The 20,289-nt window shown below is 40.7% G+C and overlaps 1 protein-coding gene across 2 annotated transcripts in view; it reads left to right on the top strand.

Annotated features, from left to right (window-relative positions):
• The first annotated feature begins 2,570 nt into the window (after positions 1-2,570).
• CPNE8 (copine 8) overlaps positions 2,571-20,289 on the top strand; it is a 71,774-nt gene continuing 54,055 nt past the window's right edge. Inside the window, exons 1-2 of one of the 2 annotated variants that reach the window (XM_079303524.1) lie at positions 2,571-2,840; positions 15,001-15,041. In XM_079303524.1, the coding sequence (XP_079159650.1) occupies positions 2,701-2,840; positions 15,001-15,041 (181 nt within the window). In that variant the 5' untranslated portion in view covers positions 2,571-2,700. The remainder of the gene's footprint in view (positions 2,841-15,000; positions 15,042-20,289) is intronic. The other variant, XM_079303525.1, reaches the window with a different exon arrangement.

Raw genomic sequence — 20,289 nt, 5'->3', positions numbered from 1 at the left:
GGGCATTGTTCCAGTCCCCACACACCTTAGTGCCATTTAAGCATGAGAAAATACAAGGTGCCTCTCTGGAATGATAATCATGTACATTTAGTCTCATAGGTGCATATCTTTCAACTACCCCTTGGTTTAGTTTTTAGTTTCTCTTTCCCATATAAATCACTCTCAGTGCATGAGAACTATGTGCTTACTGTACTCTAAGCTGAAACATTAAAAGAAAAAATAGTTATGCCCTTATAAACGTGATGAGAGAAGATGGATATCTCCCCAGCAACACTGGAGACTTGAATTTACTTAACTCCTCCATTATTTTCATAGGGTGCTCTATTTAGGGAATCAGCAATTGCAAAAAATTTTCATTTTTGAAGTGGAATAAAATATTAAGATCAGGTAATATAAAAAAGGATCAAAACAAACCCCCACGTAACCAAAAGTAAAGTGGATTAGTAGAGAATAATGTAAAATCATGTCACATGATATACTTTTAGGTTACTCACACCTATATTATTTTAACAGTTACATCATTTATAGTGATGTACTATCCTTACTATAATAACTCTTCATACATTTCTGGTTATTCATGCCATGCCCTGTGGGAAACACTGATCATGTTTAGATCCTTATAGTGGACTATAAAAGAGGAAGGAAGTATATTATAAAGCTGGGAAACTGTTTCTTTTTTCTCAAAAACTGTTCTTCATCTTTTAATCATCTAGTAGCTTATTTGTACTCAGCATTAGCCTTTCAAGATACTACTGGTCCTTCATCCATCCCTTCACACTACTGTATAGACAAAGACAGAAGTGAACTAAATTTCTTCTTGTTTTTCTGTTTGAGTTTTGTGGTTTGGCTTTTCAAAGCAGTTTTAACTGTAGGCTTACTGGTTTGGCTGCCTGCAGACATACCTTGAATACTTGTGAAGGTATGTGGTTTCTCGGGCTATACTGACAACTTTAGACAGATTGGTTTAAGAGGAAGTACTTTAGAGATATCTGATGAGAAATTGCTCTGGGCTTAACAAATTACTCTGGACAAGAGAATGAAAATAAAGAAATGAGATTTCAGGTGATAACCTCCTGAAAACAAAGAGCCATAAGATTAGACCTGGGATATGGTCAGAAGTTTCTGAATAAAATATCCATGTTATCTTCCTTGAGTTTCTGCCACTGGAGCTATGTTTCATATGCATGCTGTGCACAGGGGGGATATCTCCAGTTCGTAAGAACATGTTCCTGTTTTCTGCATTCCCACTGCTGTTTCTTCTGTTTGCTATGAGCTAACCAGGTGTTGACATTATGGCTCTCTTACCATTATTTTGATATACTACCTGAGATCAAGCATGGAACTTAAATTACAGCAACAAGAATCTAGAAATGAAATTCAAAATTAATGTATTATGATGTTTGTGGCTTTGGAGGATTTTTTGTTTTGTTTTCTGTTGGTTTTTTTTGTTTGTTTTGTTTTTGTTTTACAAATAAACATTAAACTTCTTTATTGCTGTATGGAAAACTACTGATAGAGGAATAGAGAAGTTCAGTACATAATTTCGGGTTTGTATCTTCGACCTGTCCTAGTATTCCATTTGCCTTTGCCCTAACTTCCCACCTGTGACATGGGAATGGTAGCACTTTCATCTCTTTTCAAAAGTACCATGATGAGAAATAAACATTGGGGTCCTCTTAGAATGCCATAATAATGGATACAAATTATACACATTACATATAAGATAATGAAGCTATTGTGATTATTGTGAAGTACTATGAACAGATTCAGGGCAACTGGGTTGGTGGTCCTGGGGAAAAAAAAAAAAGAAATGTGTGAGAGTGAAACCCCCGTTTTCCAGCGTGTCAATGCACACAGTACCCAATATAAATGCACCTCTTTTCCCTCGACTCTTGCGCAATTGGAACGCCTGTTGGAATTCCAAAGGCACTGACCACCGAGCTCTTCCCAGCGCCGGCTACCGCCCCAAGGAGCGCGCACCCTCCGGGCCGCTCTGCCGCGCCCCCTGGCGGCACCGGCCCTGCCCGGCCCCGGCCCCGGCCCCGCCGCTCCCGCAAACCCCGCGTTCGCCGCCCGGGGCTTTTGTGGTGGCGGCCCGGGGAGAATTAATGACCCCTCGCAGTTTGGCCCTCACACGCTGTCCCCGTCCCCGCTGCGGCGGCGGGGGGACCGCACACGCGGTAGCGCGGAAGGAGGGGATTCCCTGCACAGCCTGCGGGATGGGACAGAGCGGAGCGGGAGTTTCCGTGCAAGAGCCAAGGGGGACACCGGGGAGGCTCCTCGTAGGGAGGAGATTGCCCGACAGCCGACAGGACGGGACGGAGCGGGAGTTTCCGTGCAGGAGCTAGCGGGGCAGAGATCGGGGAGGCGCGGGAGCGGAATCTCTCGGGTCCGCACCCTGGGCACGCCTCCACCGGGGCACTTCGCCGCCCCGCACGCTGTGGGATCGCCGCGGCCCCGGTGCCGCATTTCCCCTGAGGGCAGCGACTCGCGTCCTGCTCGGGCCGCCCGGCTCCCTCCGGGGGGAGGCCACGCCCCGCCCCAGGCGCCCGCGGAGCGGGGCTGAGCGGGGCTGAGCGGAGCTGAGCGCGGCTCGCCGGGCTCCGCGCCACGGGCGGCAGCGGCGGCGCTCTGTGGAGGCCGATAGGCGCCGCCTCCTTCCTGCCTCCCTCCCCGTTCCCACCCGCGCCGCTCTGTCCCATGTTCGGGCTGGAGAAGCCGGCGGGGCAGCAGGAGCCGGGCAGGAGCGGTGGGCTTCCGAAGATGGCGTCCGTGGGGGATTTTAACGTACTCAGCTCCAGCATCCCGGCCACCAAGGTGGAGCTCTCCGTGTCCTGCAGGTACGGTGGCGGCTCACGGCCGCGCCACCCGCTCGCCCCGCGGCGTCGGAGGGGGCGGACGGGCGGGGGCCCCTCGTCCCGGGGCTGCCGGCGGAGCGGGGAGGGCAAGGGCAGCGCGGGACGCGCTCCGCACGCCCGGCGCCCTGCGCGGCGCAGCAGCCGCCGCTGCCCTCGGAGCGGTCCGGGCGCGGAGCTGCCCGCGCATCCTCGGGCGGAGCGGGCGCAGCCCGGGGCCGGCTGCCAGCCCGCTGCAGCCCGCTGCCGCGCACCGGGCGTGTCCGCCGCAGGCTGCTGCCGCCGGACCCCGGTTCTGCCGAGTGTTCTGCCGAGACCGGCAGCGGCTGCCGCCGCCCCGCATCCTGCCCGGCAGCGGGAGGCGCGGCGGTGAGCGCGCAGGGCGCGGTACCCGGCAGGGATTTCACTTGTGCGGCTGTCCCGAGTGCCGTGTGGGGACGGACGCCTTCCGTCCGGAGTATTCCTGTCATGGGTTCTTTAAAGCTCCCTTGTAAAACTTCGGAGTACGGTCGTGTTGTGTGGTTTCGTCGTGTTTTATCGTAACGCTGCTGCCGAGACATTGAGGGAGTGCCAACCCAAAACACCAAATGTAGTATTCGTGGTTTTGTTCCCTCGATGCTTCTTTATCGGTATTTCAAAAATTGTGTTTTCTTCCCGTGATGCAGAGATTTTCTTATTAGAGGTCTAAAAAATAATTTTATTTGTGAGCTTTTTATTCATATCTTCGTTCACATTCCGCAACTTCCTTAAGTATTTCCTAGTAGTTGCAAAGCGGTGACGCCGTTCACCAGCAGAGTTGGCAGCTTCTAGCGGAAAATTTGAACTGTCAGTGTTTCCTGATGGGAAATGGGACAGGGTTTCTTCTACAATCCTTTGCTTCATTTTATGATGTAGTTTCCCAGAGCTGTTGCTGTTTACCGCTATTACTACCAGGACAGAACGGCAGTGCTCTAAACTTAAATTGCCAGACCACTCCCTCTCTTTCCTTAGTAAATAAAGTATGATTTGATGTTTTATCAAGTGCTGTTTTCGAAAGAAGGCTGAAGCAGTGAGAAATAGAGTAAGATTAAATTTGTAATACTGAAGCAGTCACCAGGCTGACATATAAACACCCCGTTGTACTTGCTGCCTCTCGCTCTGCGAAGTTCACAAGCACCGACTGCTGTCCAAGGAAGGGTGTGCTGTAATGTGTAAATGCAATCCAGGACCTTTACTATTACTTGTAAGTTCTTCAAATAGCCTGTCACAGTTCCAGATGTCAAAACGTTTCTGCTGAATTTCACCCAATTCACTTACTATGGAGTTCCTTTAATTTCAGATATAATTTGTATATACCTGCCATGTTTCGCAGTGGTTTAAGAATCCATCAGATAGTTAAAAAGAAATGCAGGTATAGAGCATAGTCAATCGATTCTGTCCTTACTTGTAACTAATTTCAGTATATTTCAGTAAGTAGTTTACAGAGGTAGTTTCTCTGTAGATGTCGTTTAAACCCATGTCAGTTTCGTTAAAACTCTTTCATTTGTCTAGATGCCAACTGCAGAAGGATGGGAATTTCCAGGGAGATTCCTCTCTTCTCTATGTGCTGAATGACAATTTTTGATTGCAAAATTATGCTTCAAAGCAGAGTATGAAATGAATGACACTAGGGCAGAGATTAATGATTAACACATTTCTGATTCATCTGTAAACACATCCATTGGCTAAAGCTTGTGAAATGTGGTGTTAAATTGTGAAAGACTGCAAGAGCAGACTGCAAAATTCAGAGAATGCTGAAAGTTCTTTAATAATTAGCAGTTGTGTATTCCCTAATACTTGGAGAGAAATGATTATAGCAACAGTTTGGGTCATAATACTTTTTTTCCTTGGTATCTGAAGAGTTGTAGGACCAATGTGGTCACTAACTTACACAACCAATTTTTAGTTGATAACTATTATGTCTTCCTAGATTTTTTTCCTTGGGTTTGGGGTTTTTTGTTGTTGTGGTGTTTTGTGGTTTGTTTTGGGTTGTTGGTTTTTGGTTTGTTTGTTGTTTTTTTTGGTGGAGGGTGGGGTGTTGTTTGTTTGTTGTGGGTTTTTGCTTGTTTTCCTAGCAGGACATGAGGGAAGTTCTTCCAGTTTGTACAGGTGGTGCAACTTTTTGGTCAGTGAAGCAGTGCAAACTGCTTGTGCTATAAAGTAAACCTGTGACTCTCCTTTGTTCTGTATTTTTGTCTGTCTTACTCAGTAAGGATACAGTTTCTCTTCCTTTGGTTTTCAGTTCCATATGGTTTCTCTGTCCACATTTCCCAGTTTGCTTGCATGCTCATACTGTCAGTGTTATCAAAGTATCCAGATTCAGCACTATGCAGATGGCATTGCACTACTTGGTATTTTCCAAGCCACCAGCTTCAGGGTCACATCAGGTAGCCTTTGGGACATATGCATCTAGTGGGATGGGATGAGAAATTCTGTGAAAATTGTAAAATACAGAAACATTTTGGTTGTCAGGCAATGCTCTTTCTGGGATTTCTTTATGACTAAAAGCTTTTGGTATCATTCCCATGGCTTTTGAATGCCAGCATTAGCTGTAATTTAAAAAATGCTAGAAAAGCAAGAAATTAATTTAGGTAATACTACTCAGTTCCTATCAAATAAAAACTTCACAATGCTTTTCTGACTCTGTAAGACATAGTTTGTCAGGAAGCAGAAGTCTTTGACTCGAGCCAGCTCTAATATGGCAGAAGAACTTAGGTGTGTATCCCAGAGGATCCTCTGGTGTTGGTAATTGTCTGCTACTGTCTGCACTTGTTCTAGTTGCCATCTCCCTCTGCACCCTGTCTCTCCCTTCAGCACATGTGCTGAAGGACATTCATGGTCTGATGAAAATGTTGCTTTCACTTGCCATGCCATCTTTATTTGTTGCTGCCTGGCATAGTCTTGCACAATTGTCATGTGGTGAAGGACAGTCTGTGTGAAAGAGTGGAAGCAGGCTGCACTCAGTCCTTTTATTCACTGCTGTTTTTGAGCCCAAAGGTTCCTCTTCCTCTACAGGGGTGCTGGCACTGCATGCTGGTTATAGGCCTGTGTCTAGACACGACTCTTACCAGCTGTGTGTGTAAGCTTGTGGTCTTATGTAAGCTTCAGGTGAGCTTCAGGCCATGTATCTGTCATCCTGTTTTCCCTATACTGATGTTCTCCACCAATTCCAATCTAGTTAAGTCTTGGAAAACCTTCATATTCTATTCCCGTCTTCCCTCTGTTAGTTCTGTTATTGTGTGTTGACTGAAGTCTAATCTAATGCTGAGGACTGCAAGATTGTGGTTATTGTTATGTGTCTTGAAGTTGTGCTCTGTGTAAGTTCAGTGTAGTTTAATGGGTTCAAGTTTTAAATTTGTTTGTTGTGATCTGTATAATGATGATATCTGTTTATCACGGTTACTGTGGGAACAGGCCTAGGTTTTTTTCCCTGTAGTACCTGATAATTCTGCAGCCATTCTGAAATCCTATTATGTTAATGAAAAGGTCAAGAGTTTCATTATATCTCATGTTAATGTTTATTTATGGACTTGTCAATCAGAACTATCTTCTTGAGAATGTTTTTAATATCTATACGAAAGTGAAACTGTAGTTTTATCATTTAATGATTGTCTAGATGACTTGGTTATTGGAAAGACAGTAGAATTGCAAAATACTGGCACAGTTCAGGGTCACTTTGCTAATTCGGAATGTTTGTTATGATACTGCTTTGCATGGCTTTATGTTCAGTCAGGCAGTTTGTCTGTATTGGTCTGGATCTATGTTGGATATACTCTATACTGTTGTGTTCCCACAACAGGCATTGTGTGTGTAAAGGCACCATAAATGCCTTGTCACAGCTAATTCAACAGAAATGGTTCCCATGCCTGTTTTGGATCAGTCCTATGCCACTTCATAACTTGTACAGAAATCTAACATTAATGAATGAGCTGAATGGAATTAAGCAACCCCTATTCTCAGTAATTGAAATAATTCAAGTTTCATGCACAGAGGAACAAAGCATGCCACTTCAGAATTTTTCCTTTTCATTGGCAATCTGAAAGTCTTAACCAGCTGCTTCCAAATGTTTGCAATACCTAAAAGTATGTTTAATTATATTTCTGATTGTTCTAGGCATTGATTTCTGGGAAGATCATGTCTCTCCAGCCATCATACTTATCTGCTGGGTTTTTTTTTTAAATATTAATAATTTGCCTGAAGTCTCTGTCACAGAAAGATACAATGAAAAAACAGATACTCAACGAATTATTGAAGCTTGTAACCCTGTATAGTACAAAATGCAGAATATAAAATTAATTTTGATTGTAAATATGGTTCTTATTTTCCTGCTTACTTTGTGTATGTGTTTCTAGGTTGGATTAAAAGTCCACGGAGTGGTTATTTGTGACTGGCAACAGAAGGTTGATCTTACATGTTTATTTCCTTTGAAATGATATGGCCTAGACAACTAGCTGGGTTCAGATGAGAAGAAATATAAATGGTTTGCAGTGTCCATAGTCATGGAGATGCATTCCTGATAGAGTGCATGGTTTAGTTTTCACCTGTGTGTCTCTTTTGTTTGAAATTTAAATGTGCAGCCATGTGACTAATAGAATTTAAAGCAGATCGGTTGCACTGTAAATTCTGTCTTACAATTGTGATTGAGAAAGATGGGTGCAAACAATTCCATGGGTGAGTATCTTCGAGAGAAATGGATGTTTATGTCTTTGAAATAGGTCTTAGTACTTCTGCCAACCTCAAGCTACAGAGCCCAGACATTTTGGCTCCTGAACTTAAGGGTAGTAGACAAATGGGTCAGCACAAAGTCTGTTGCAGAGCCCACATAGCTCGAATTTCTAAACTCTGGAGGAAAATGGCATGTTCGAGGGGGAAATGTGCTAAGTGTTTGGGAAGTCTGTACCCTCCTAGTACTGCAGCCCCTGCAGGAAGGAAGAGGGCAGAGGGATTTGGTGATAAAAGGAGGCTGTGTCCTCTGAAACCTCGAGAGAAAAACCCCACGGGTGTATGGCCAAGTGGACTCTCCCTTTATTTGAACAAAGCTCTAGGACTCCTCTGTCTCCTTCATGGACAGTGGCTTTTCATAGAGTGATTCTTTTACACACTTGGGATAGGCTGTTTTAACCCACCCCTGAGATGAGGTAACTGAAAGTTCTTACTGGATCCCTTGGGGTGGATTAAAGTGAAGGGAGACTGAATGACCAGTGTGTATACACATGGCATGTTTATTTCAGAACAGTTTTATTACATTGGAACTGAGGTATGTATGCTTTGATTATTATTTATAGCAATATAATTATATAAAAGTATAAGTAGTATCTTCTGGTGGGTGGGTGTGCATCTCCTCTGCACCTGGGCTGTTCTTTGGAAGATCAGAGGTTTTACCGCACACCCAAAAATTCTTCTCCTCCCCTTTGTTTAGGGGGTGCAAATCTGGCCTCAGCAAAGCATCTATTGCCTTTGCAAATCTGTTTTTTGAGTCTTTAACATGTCAGTTCTCATGCAGGCTTCAGGTTTCATGGAACCTTGCAAGTCTCAGGCCGTGTCAGGTTTTGTCTGAACGTGCCTTTGCCTACATGGAGCTTTGTTTGGCTTTACTTAGCTGTAAATCCAAACCCGGTATGTTTTTTTTAGTTACTGGGTGGCTGCTGCTTAGTTAGTTTCCTTTTGGCTTGTCCTTGTATAATTGTGTGGTGTAACCACATTTCGTTCATCAGATGTGTAGTGCAGAGGAGCATCATCACGGTGTGATAGCAAAGGCTTTGCAAGTGGGGGGCACAGGATGGGAGTGTGGCAGCAGGGAGTGAAAAGAGGGTACTTGGGATGTCCCCCTTACTGGGGACCCCAAGAGGTCAGGGGTCAGCAGTGGTTTGTAAAGAAGTACAGTTTGGGAGCTGGGTAGAACCACAAGTGATGGAAGAGCAGGTCTGGAGCAGGTGTGATACAGGCTGTATATGTGTGCAGTAAATGTGGATGAAGAATGGAGTTGCAGATGAATGAAGTCAGAGCGTGTTAACTTAGCTGGGGGTCCTTGGAGTGGGGAAGAAGGAGTTACCAACATCATACTCCTTCCAAGAGCACCTCTTCCACCTCTGTCACCACTTCATGGTTCTCCTCAGACCAGAGGTGGGACACTGACAGCTGGCTCACTGTAACACCCTCCCAGTCCTTGGCCTCAGAAAGGTGGCATACAGGAAAGCCTGGCAGCAGGAAAAGATCTAGCTACTAGGAAATGTGCAATGACTTTGAGTATTTTTATGAAGACTTTCTGTGGTAGTATTATTTTCCTAATTTTTTTCTCTGCCCATCTGAGCAGTGGCTTGCCCACCAACAGTCCTGCACTGGCAGAGAAAGGATGAATATTAGAGTGATGGTGTGTATTTCCTGGTACTGAAGCAGAGTTCCACCGGTTTGTCATAGTACTAAATGAACTCTTTTTTAAAATTTAAAATGGAGTAGTCTAAGTTTGTGTTCAGGTCTTTCATCTGCACAAGTGTATTTTTATAACCTAGTACTTCCTGTCTGTTTCAACAGAATTCCTGTAAAACTATTGCTGTGTTAGAGTAAATAAACTTGGCATTTCCTCTGTTGTTTTTTTTAACCCTCCAGAGTAATCAGCAATTATAGTAGAAGTTTCATCCTAAAATTGTTTGCGCACATCTAGCCAGAGTTGGCTTTCTCTGGGTTGGCTTAAAACTCCTGGAAGCACTGCTGATCTTACCCTTCTCATTGCTTCTCCATTTCTTTTTTCCCTTATGGCTTCTGAATCAATATATTCTTAGCTTGACAATGAAAGTTACCATGAGGCTGAAAATTATTTGTTTTCTGGTGAACGAGAAGAGTGAATTACTTCTCCAAAGGTTATGAAAAGGTATTGTGAATGTTTTCTTAATCTTGCACATCAGAGATATATTTGTTTTCCTTCTTTTTCTTCTGGTGCCCCGAAGAGTGGAGATGGTTTGAACAGAAAGGAACAGGTCATTCTCACTACTTGTTAGTCAGCAGAGTCACTGTTGTCTCACCTGTGAGCCTATTGTCAGAGAACTAGCTATTTTACAAGAATGTAAAATTCTGTGAGATTGTCTCATCTGCTGTTAGGTCCAGGGCATTTTGAATCTAGAGATCTGGAGGCTAATAGCTGGCTTTGTTGTGCTCTGACTGAATAGAAGAGGCTGTAAACAGCTGTGGAAGGGTGACTGCTTAAGCTGCCATGCAGTTTGTGAAATTACTCTGCAGGTAGGTCAAGTGGGCTCTTCACTCGAGTGGACTCTTTGGATAATATATCCACTCTTTGGATAATACGTCATCCTAGACTGATCCTTGCTGGTTCAGTGGCACCATTAAGGCTGAGGGGCAGTGCCTGCTAGGTTAAAACAGTTATGTTACAATTCATAGTACTATGGGTACCATTCTGCACATTAAAAAGTGATTAGGTGCTTCTTTCTTTATCAGGATCTTCTGTGGAAAAGTGATGTGGACACATCATAAAGTGAGGGAAACCAAAATGCATTTATTTAATGAACTAGGAACAATTTCTTTTCCCATGGATTGATAAAAGTGTGAGAAAAATAGTGTGTGCTTGTAATATATACTACAAATATGATATACTGAAAATGTGTACTTTATAAAAATTATTTTGTGTGAGTAACCAACTTCTGTGTTTGCAAACTGCTGAGTGTATTATTTCACAACCAAGAAATCTTTGCATGCATTTAAATGCAATCCGAAGAGGAAGAGAAACATAAAGCCATAGCATCCAGAGAGATTTTGACAAATTAATCTGAACAACATATTTATCATTAAAAATTTCAGAGCTGTTGAAAACAATGTATATGTAAGCCTTTCTGTCAATATAGATTTTTTTTTAAATTTTGAAACTAGAGAAGCAGATTTTAAACTGCTCAGTTCTGTACTTACTGTGGTCTTTCTTCAAGGCCAGAATCCTGTAATTTCTGACAGGGGAATTGGATTCACTTCTGCTTAGGAGCTTGGTGTAACCAAAGGCTTAAAAAAAAAAAAAAAAAAAAAAAAAAAAAAAAAAAAAAAAAAAAAACCAACTTACAGAGAAGGAAGTTCAGATATTGATAACTAAAAGTGAAATTTGAAGGAAGGTAAATGTGGACAAGGTGAGTAAATGTTACTTTTTAATGTACATCTGACAACATACACAGTGCATGATGTATGAGGTTGTAGGAAGCAGTATAGGCTGTGATGGTTTCTAGTTAGCTACCACTAACTACATCAGTGAATCTCGAGGCATCTGATTTATACATGTGACTTGGTTTAGATTAAACAGTACAAAACACTTGGCATTAGGAAGCACTTTTTTACTGGGAGAGTGGTCAAATGCTGGAACAGGCTTCCTAGAGAGGTCGATGCCCCAAACCTGGCAGAGTTTAAGAAGCATTTGGACAATGCCCTTAATAACATGTCTTAACTTTTGGTCAACCCTGAGGTAGTTGGGCCATTGGACTGGCTGATCGTTGTAGGTTCTGTCCAACTGAAACATTCTATGCTAAAAAACTTCTTGAGCACTGGACTGTTCTATTGATACATTTTTATGGAGTTTATGAAACTATGTGAACAAAGTGATTCTGTGAGGCTTAGCTAAAAATGTTTTAACTTTATCTTATTTACTGATCACTTTCTCTCCTACCCTGGGGAAATTGCTCTCATTCACAGAAGAAAGTTTACCCCAGCATTTCCAGTGTTACTGCCATGGCTCCTATTAATTCTTTTTTCCTTAGACATCTATATTGTTGCAAGTGTTTTGGAAGGTCCACACCAGAATGGGCAGGTGCAGAATGAATTCCTTCAAGATCTGTACAAGTAGAAGAATGCTTTCTGCACAGATGTTCCTAGACTTCTTTGCTATAGGTGTTTGATATACATGTTTCTCAAGAAAAAAATTTGGTTTTTACATTTCTTCCATAATTGAGAGAAATTGCTTTTCTTTTTGCATTCTTTATCTGAAAGGCTTAATGGGCATAGACAAAAATATACTCACCAAGTTTGGTTAAATTACAAGTCTTTCTCTTGATGCTTTGATTAGGAGAAAGAAGAAGTTTCAGATATTTCTGGTTTCTGAAAGCTTTGTGAACTTTCCTGAGACAAAACAGTTTGCTACCAAAGAGAATGCATTTCTCAGGACAAAGGGAAAAAATACACTTATCTTTCTCAGCATGTGCAGAAAGCAACATTGAAAATTAAGAGTGAAAAGACTACCTAAAGTACTAGAAATACATTGTTTGCTTTCTATTTTGTGTTACCATTTCTTGTCGTTGTAGATTGTCCTATGTGTAGGTACTGTGTAGTTTTCTTGTATTTAAAGAAGCACTTTGATTGTTATCCCCCTGAAATGAAAACAAATGAAATTGAGCAGCTTAATGAGGTGTTGCCTAATTTAGTGTCCAAATCAGACTATATTTTTTCTTTTTTTTTTTCCTGTTGGCACTTTTTCTTTAAAATTCCTTTTGAAGTTGACTGCATTGCTTGAACAGCTTGTGAAGTTCTTTTGTTACTATTTTGGTGGTTCTTTATGATTTGGACAATCAGGCATGCTGCAAACTTTGCTGAAGAAAGTGTGTGAAGGGTTGAATGGAGGGTGTTGCAAGTTGTACCAATTCAAGACCACAAGTTCATTGCACAAACTGACCTGAATTACAACGTGAAACTTGGGTGTCTCTATCCTTGCCATCCTTTCAGGGTTGCTGTATCTGTAGGAATGTTCTTAACTCATGGAAGATTCCCGAGATTCTTTAAGAACCTGTAGATTCTCATCTACAGACTCTTCCCTCTTTCTTATGCTGTTCCCATAGTGGCTGCTTTTTGCAGCTGTTGGAAGTGTCAGGATAGACTAAGCTTTACAGTACCAGGCCACACTTAGAGTATGTGTTGTTAGTATGTAAATGGAAAATAGAGGGGAACAAAACTTAAAAGGGAACACAAGAAGAGTAGGAAACATCTCAAGAACTCGAAATACCTTATCTCAGTAAATGCATGACTAAAATTCCTTAATCATTATCTACAGTGATAAGCACTAATATACCAATATTAAGGTTCATCATGCAGAGGAATCAAAATTGTTTGGAATTCTAATGGTGAATATGGGAGGCCTGTTCCAAAATCTAATGTACTATGTTCTTTCATACAAGTCTAATTTTGAGGTTATATTGCAATTCTTCCTGGGATAATCCAATGCTAGTTACCAAGCATTAGTGGTATATCTAGGTATATATAATTAAGGAGGGATAGGAGACAATTTGCATTTTGGGTTGGAAATGCCAATACTGCAGAACTTGGTATACTGTCTCTTAAAGCAGTTTGTAGTGATTGTTGTCAAGTACTTACTTGGGTTCAGTGGTTTTCCTGGGTTTCTTAATACTTCCAGTTTATATTTGCATGATTTTCATTAAGGTAGGATATCGTTTCACTTAGTTTAATTGTAGACATAAAAATTACACTTCTGAATGGACTAGAGAAGTTCACAAGAATTAGTGTGTGCAGAATTCAGGTGTATTCACAAATACTAATATTAAAGCTAGTGCCTGCTTTGGCTAGATTAAATAAATCAGATCTATCCAGTGTTCTTTTCAAGCTTTTTTTTTTTTTTTTTGTTCGTGTTCCTTGTTCTGAAGTGTGAACTTGGCTATAACTAAATTTAGAATACAGTATCTTTTCATTGCTGAAGTCCTAATTGGACCACCAAGAGCACCTGAACAAAATATTAATACACTTTTCAACACTGTTCAGTAGCACAAAAATAATGTGATTTAGATATGAATGAGAGTAGTTAATGGGGCCCCTTGAAGAAGCTGTACTAGTTATTAAAAATAATCAGCTAGAAGGGATGTAAACTGGTTATTTAATCCTTCCTTTTGCTCTGGCTTAGGATCAAAGACCTTACTAGAAATTCTTGCTATCTGACATTCTTGAAGACTATGGAGATTTCACGTAATGTCTCCCACCTTTAACAGTGAAAGATGTAAACTTCGGCTTCTGTTCTGTGGTTTAATTTATGGTTAAACCTGTTCCTACTTGCTCTGTTGACATCGAGGTCAGCTTCAATTTGTAGCAGTATTTCCCTCATAGATGGAGCTTTTATACTTCCAATTATTTGTTTTCACTAAACTCCAGTGACTCCATGCCTGTCTTAGGTTGCAAGAAACTGGAGTGTCCAAAACATTATTGCTTGAATTGAGTGTTTATCAGTGTTATGAAGACCAGACAATTAGTCTAAAGTGGCATTCTTGTTTGTGTATTCCAGTGTGCCTCTTTGCCAAAGGTGCAAGACTCCTGACTTGCATTCAATTTGTGGTCAGCTGTGATGTCTAGGACTATTTTTGACAAAAGTGCTGTCTGTATATTCAGCTCCAGATAGCAATGCTGCATTTTTGCTGTTAAGTTTTATACCTTCCAAAGTTTATTAGCTCTTTCATGTACCTTTTCAATGACATCCTGTTTCAGAACATTTTTCTAGTTTGTCGAGACAATTTAAAATATTTATTTATTTTCATTTTTTTGAATGATTAAATATTGGTAACTCTTCTGAGAATGATTTATGGTCAGTCCTGATTCTTTTGAATTCTTAATTTAAGTCTGTTCATCTCTGTATGATTCTCAGCTGGCTGAAGTGTGGTTATGATATTGGGACTGCATTTCCTAACAAAATTAATATTTTTTCCTAGGTGCGTCCTATGTATGGATTAGTTCTCTTTACCTTACTTGTCCATGACAGATTCCTAAAGATATTTTCTGATGGCTCTGAAATCTCATAGCCATTCTTCCAAGTCAAGTTTTTTGTGTTGAATTGGCAAGTTTATCTCTGGTAGACCTTTGTGATTTAAAGGTATTTCTCTTCCTGATGCCTATTACATGTCTATATAATGTACATGTGGTTGTTTTTTGATTCATGGTATTGGAGTATATGAGCTCAAATCCAAAATGGATAATAAAATTAAATGTAAGCTGACTCCAGTGTTAGTGCTGACTGAGTCTTGTGTATTAGGAGGGGAGAAGACTAAGTTGACTCTTGATTTGTTAAAAATGTATGTGCATTGGTATCTGGTTTGCATTATTCACAGGGTTTTTTATACCTAAGATTATTTTTATCTCTTCTTTTTTTCTGTAGAAATCTTTTGGACAGAGATACATTTTCTAAATCTGATCCAAGTGAGTATATAGTATTTTGTTGTTTCTTCTTATTATGTGTTCTGAATGTGCAAACACTGGAATAAAATTAGGTGGGTGATTTTCTTCAGTGTCAGGTTTAAATTGTCTTTGTGTCAATAACTTAGAACAATTAAGTTACACTTTAATATGTTACACTTATAGTTAATATTATGCTAACTGGAGTTTTAATGACTGTTTTTAATACTGCTTTCCCGAACTAAATATTCCCTTATTTAGTATTTAACCTAAAGTTTCCTAAAATTAATAGATTCTGGAAAGTTGGGTTCTTGTTTCTCTTCTAATATCTGTTGTTTTAGATCTTTTTCAAAGCTGTTAGGCAAAATACGAAATAAGCTAGAAGCATTTGTTGCTGCTAGTACATACTGCCTACTAATCTCTAGAGTCAAATGCTGAAAAATAAAATTAAGTAATCTCTGTGAAACAGATTTCCTGATCAAAAAATGGTATGATGGTTTTTGAATTAATCTTTTCAAAATTGTAAGCTAGTGACACTCACTTTTCTCATAAGCTGTATTATAACTGGATCCCCCAAAACTCTAATGTCTATTAATTTATGATGGGACTTGTGATTCAAATCCATTACTATCTTCCTGTATTAGATGCTTTATGAAAACTTTAATCAAGGAACCGAGATCACAAACTATTTCCTTTCTTTTCTGATAATGTTACTCAAAGGAGTCTTGTGCTGTTAATAGGCTGGTCCTTAGGTTGTAGTGTCATCTTGTTTCCCCTACAACTCTCCATTTGCTTTTATCCATAAGTTCAGTTTCTTTCTTTAAGCCTGGGCTTTTCTTCTTTAGGATACCACATACTGTGCTTACTGGCATTGGAAATAACCCAAGACACATATACTTGCATAAGGTCTCTGAACATGCAAGCATGTCCTGATATTTGAATACTGAGTCATGTAGCAGTATGAAACATTTGAGTACTTTTGTTAGAGTGTGTTTCCATTCTACATCAAAAATTTCTCGAGAGAGATTCCACAATATGCTTTTGAAGGGGAAAGCTTCTACTTCCTGGGAAGACCCTACAAGAAGTTAGGAGTACCTTTGATATTTCTAACCTGTACAGCTTTTTTCAAAAAACAAACAAACAAAAAAAACAACCCCAGAAGCATAGGCAATATCATGCCTCTGGTGTAGGGAGATCACACAGAAACAAAATTGAGTGTTTTGCATATTAATAAAAAATTTAATTGGATAAAAAAATAGAAAATTTAGCTGCAGGTTGGACTGGATGATCTTCAAAGGTCCCTAAAAATTATGTGATTCTGTTAAAAAAGACCCTCAGTTAAACTGTTTTGAATGCTCAGTGCTCTATTTCCTATTTAAGAGTTCTCTTATATTAGTGAAAGTGATATGGTGTCTACAGTTCTTAATCTCAAAAATTATTAAGGACAAGTGCTTCAAGTTTTTATCAGATAGGGCACTGTATGAGGCATAAATTGCAGGGTTTGAGTGTCAGGGGACTGCAGTGTGAGCTGTGTGGGAGAAGGTCATGAACCACCCTGTGACAGCCACAGCTGGTTCCAGTCAGCTCTGGAGAGCACATGAGCAGCACTCAGTGCCAGGGGAGCACGGGGTGCCCTGCTCAAACATATCACAGGAAAATGTGTCTGCAGGTGTGAGCTAGAGACAGAGCTGCTGAAGGCACTGCCACAGCCATGTGTGCAGACACTCTGCTGGAGATGCTCCACAAGTACCTCAAAGGCTCTGTAGTCTGAGCACAGCCCAGGAACGTGCAGGTGAGCGAACCAAAGTGATCATGGCTGGTGGGTGACCCCTTCTGGGAAAAACATGGAAGCAAAGTGGCAGGAAAACCTAAAGAAATCTTAGTATCTATTTTAAAATGTTTCTGAGAAGTAAACTGGTGGTATCTTTTTATGGATTCAAAGTATATGGAAATATTTTAGAAGTATCATAACTTGTTTATCAGTTTGCGACACACTTTTTCAATGTGTAAATAGCTTATTTAAAGCACTCAAATAGGTAGTGTGCTTTAGAGATCTGGTCGCCAGTTGTGTGTTATGCTGCCATTCAGGCCTGTCTGTCACAGGTTAGCAGTACAAAGACATGGAGTACAGTAATACTGTCCTTGGTGAAGAGAGAAGAGGGAAACTGTTGAGTCTGGAAGTACTCATACTGTATTTGCACTCTAGAAATTACTTGTCAGAGCAGCTTTGATTTTGGATACTCTCCAAAGAGTGTACATCCAGTTTTAGTAATCTGCAGTTTTTTTTAATAGCCAGTTTAGTTAGTTTGCTTGTAGTGTCCTTTAGTTGGGCACAGAGATATGGTCCTACCGTAAAAAGGGTGAGTAGTATAAAAGGTTCTTGTTCTCCTGTATTTGGAAGTACAGCAGGACAGCTTTTCTCAATGTCTGTTCACTTGGACAAAGGCCATTCTTAGGCTGCTCTGTATGCAGTAAGTTTATTCTGTAACTAAAAAGGTGTCAAAATCAGCACCCTGCCACTGTCACAAAATCCACTTTTACAGCCACTGAATGTGCAGCCATTAGATCTCACTTAAGATAGAACCATGTAAAGTCACTCTGTATGCTGAGGTCTCATTGCCAGTTCTAATATGCTTCTCGTACTCCAGTGCATTTATCTAAAGATCCTACTAGTAGTGAAAATCCAATTTTATCTTCTTGGTCTTTTTCTCAGAGGGACACACATGAATATAGCTGACTTCCATGTTAATGTAAACATCATTCTCCTAAAATTAAAAAGGAACTTGTGATTTTCCTGTTTCTCTTTGGAAATGTGCTTGGCCTTTTTTTTTACACTGCTCAGTATTCCAAGTTTGACCACTTACCTGCAATCTAGAATACTCATGCCAAGAGGAATCTGTCACTTTGCCTCCCCAGAGGCTTGTAACAGAAGTAACTGTAGAGATAGTAGATATAGATGGGACAAGCTTGGATAGTCATTGTTCATAAAGTATTTTAAACAATCCTGAAGCCTCTTACTGGCAGTGCTTTCTGCTCAGTGGAGTCAAAGCAAGTCATATATACTCATTACTGTAGTGTTTGAAGCATTCTGCTCTTCCAGTTTGGAGACCATTTTTTCTAAGAATATATTTTTTTAAATCTGTGGCTTTTGTTGGTTTGTGTTTTTTTCTTGTAGAAAGCTGAGCCAAAGCAGTGCTTCCTTGATGAGGGAGGGATAAGACCTGGCGAGGAGAAACAGATTAATGATTTTGGCATGTTTCTTCTGTCTAATGACAGGCAGAATTGTTTTCCTCCCATGCTCTGACAACTCAAGCTGAGCCCTGCAGAGCTGTGCTGGCAGCAGCACAGTTGGATGAAATGTCCTCCTGTGGAACCCTGTGGCTCCTGAGTATTAATCATCAAAAGAGTCCAGGATGAATAACTGAAAACATAAAAACTCCTCCCTGGGGAATCTCCCCATGGGGACAGTAGCAATAAGAAGAATCTCTTGGCAGTTGGGACAAAGGGACCTTAGAGCACCTCTGCCTGGAAGGTACAAAAGCTGGTCAGTGAAGAGTACTGGGGAGCCCTGCTAGAACTGGTACCATGAAAATGATTTAGGTAGCTTGGGGGAAAAGGTCAGTTTCATCGTGGGTAAGTCTTCCTTGAAATGGAATAAATGGGCAATAGACTGGGAAAGCTGAGATGGGCAGTGTTGATATAAGAGTAGTTGCCAGACTAAAGAATAAGCATATATGCATTGAAAGGGAAAGGACTGTCTGGGAAAACAGGAAGGTGCAGGCTATAATAATCTATAACAGTTTTGACACTCTATCTACAACAGAGTAATAAGTGTTGACATTTCCACCTTCTTCTTCATTGCAAGGTTTAATTAAATTTACCTTGAATATGACATTGTGGTATCAGTGTCCAGAGTTAAAAATTACTAAATATTAATATTCCTAACTATAGCTGTAGCTGTATCTTCTCTTGAAACAACTCAATAAGGCAAAGCCTTCGAGAAGGATTTCTCAGTTACTCTTTATCAGTGTGCTGCTGTGAACATTCTCATTGCTCCCTCAGTTTTTGAGCTTATAAAAGAAAAAATACGTTTTCAGCTCTATCTTAGGATGTGATTGCATGTTATGATGGCTTTTGAAATATTGTTTATCCCCTTTGTTCCTTCTTCTCCCTCATGACAATGCTGTTAACTGTTTCCTACTAAAAAATGGGTTGCTTTATGGGGCCTTTAGCATTTCAAGTGCTTTCGATCAACTTAGCCATATTTATCTGCATTTCTCTAGTTGGATATGAATTTGACAAAGTTTTTGAGTGATTATTGCAATTAGTATATCAAGATGTTTACAAAACTCTCTCCAAGAGCCATTTGACATAGTGAATCTTAACACTGATGGCGACCAGTATCATGGTTGGTTTCCTAAAATTTATGTGGTACATTTTAGAGGAAAGATAGAAGAATTTAAACAAAATTCTAAATTTACAAAGTATTTATCAGAAAGACTGAAATGTATGTCTTTTCTATAGCTTTCATTAGGGCTGACTTTTTTTAAATGTCAATCTGGGATGCACTTGTGTATGTATCCCTGTCAGACTTGCACATTTTACTTAAAATAACGTGTTGAACAGGGTTATTGCTTATTAGTCAATATTTTTATTTTATTTAAAATGTTGGCCACATCTGCAGCCTAGAGGGGGAGACCTCATTGCATTGTTGAGCTTCCACTGATCTCTTCTCTGTGGTGACCAGTGACAGAGCCTGAAGTTGTGTCAGGGGAGGTTTAAATTGGGTATTAGAAAAAAAAGGTCTTTCCCCAGAGGGTGTTTGGGCCCTGGAACAGGCTCCCCAGAGCAGTGGTCACAGCACCATATTGACAGAGCTGTAGAGGTATTTGGGCAATGCTCTCAGCACATGGGGTGGCTCTTGGGGTGTCCTGTGCAGGACAGGGGTTGGTCTTGGAGGATCTTGACAGATCCCTTCCAGCTGGGTCTCTTCCAGATCAGGATGTTCTATGTTTCTGCAATTCTGGATGGGTAGTCAGAAGTTCAGTAACCTACAGAACTTTCTTTAGCTGATTTCACAGCTTCTATTCTGTTGTTTTCTCACATTTTCCCATTTCACTTCATTCTTCATGTAATACACTCCAGCGGCCTGTGTTGTAAAAATTCATGCCTCAGAGTGTGCTGTAAAAATAAGCTTTTTGGTTGGGATTCACTCTACTATAAACAGTAACCAAAGATAGGGACATGATTGCCAAGGGTTTATTTAGACTAA

This window comes from Erithacus rubecula (assembly GCF_903797595.1).
Source record: "Erithacus rubecula genome assembly, chromosome: 4".
NCBI classification, from domain to species: domain Eukaryota; kingdom Metazoa; phylum Chordata; class Aves; order Passeriformes; family Muscicapidae; genus Erithacus; species Erithacus rubecula.
The sequence above is the reverse complement of the archived record's forward strand: the minus strand, read 5'-3'. Positions and strand labels throughout refer to the sequence as shown.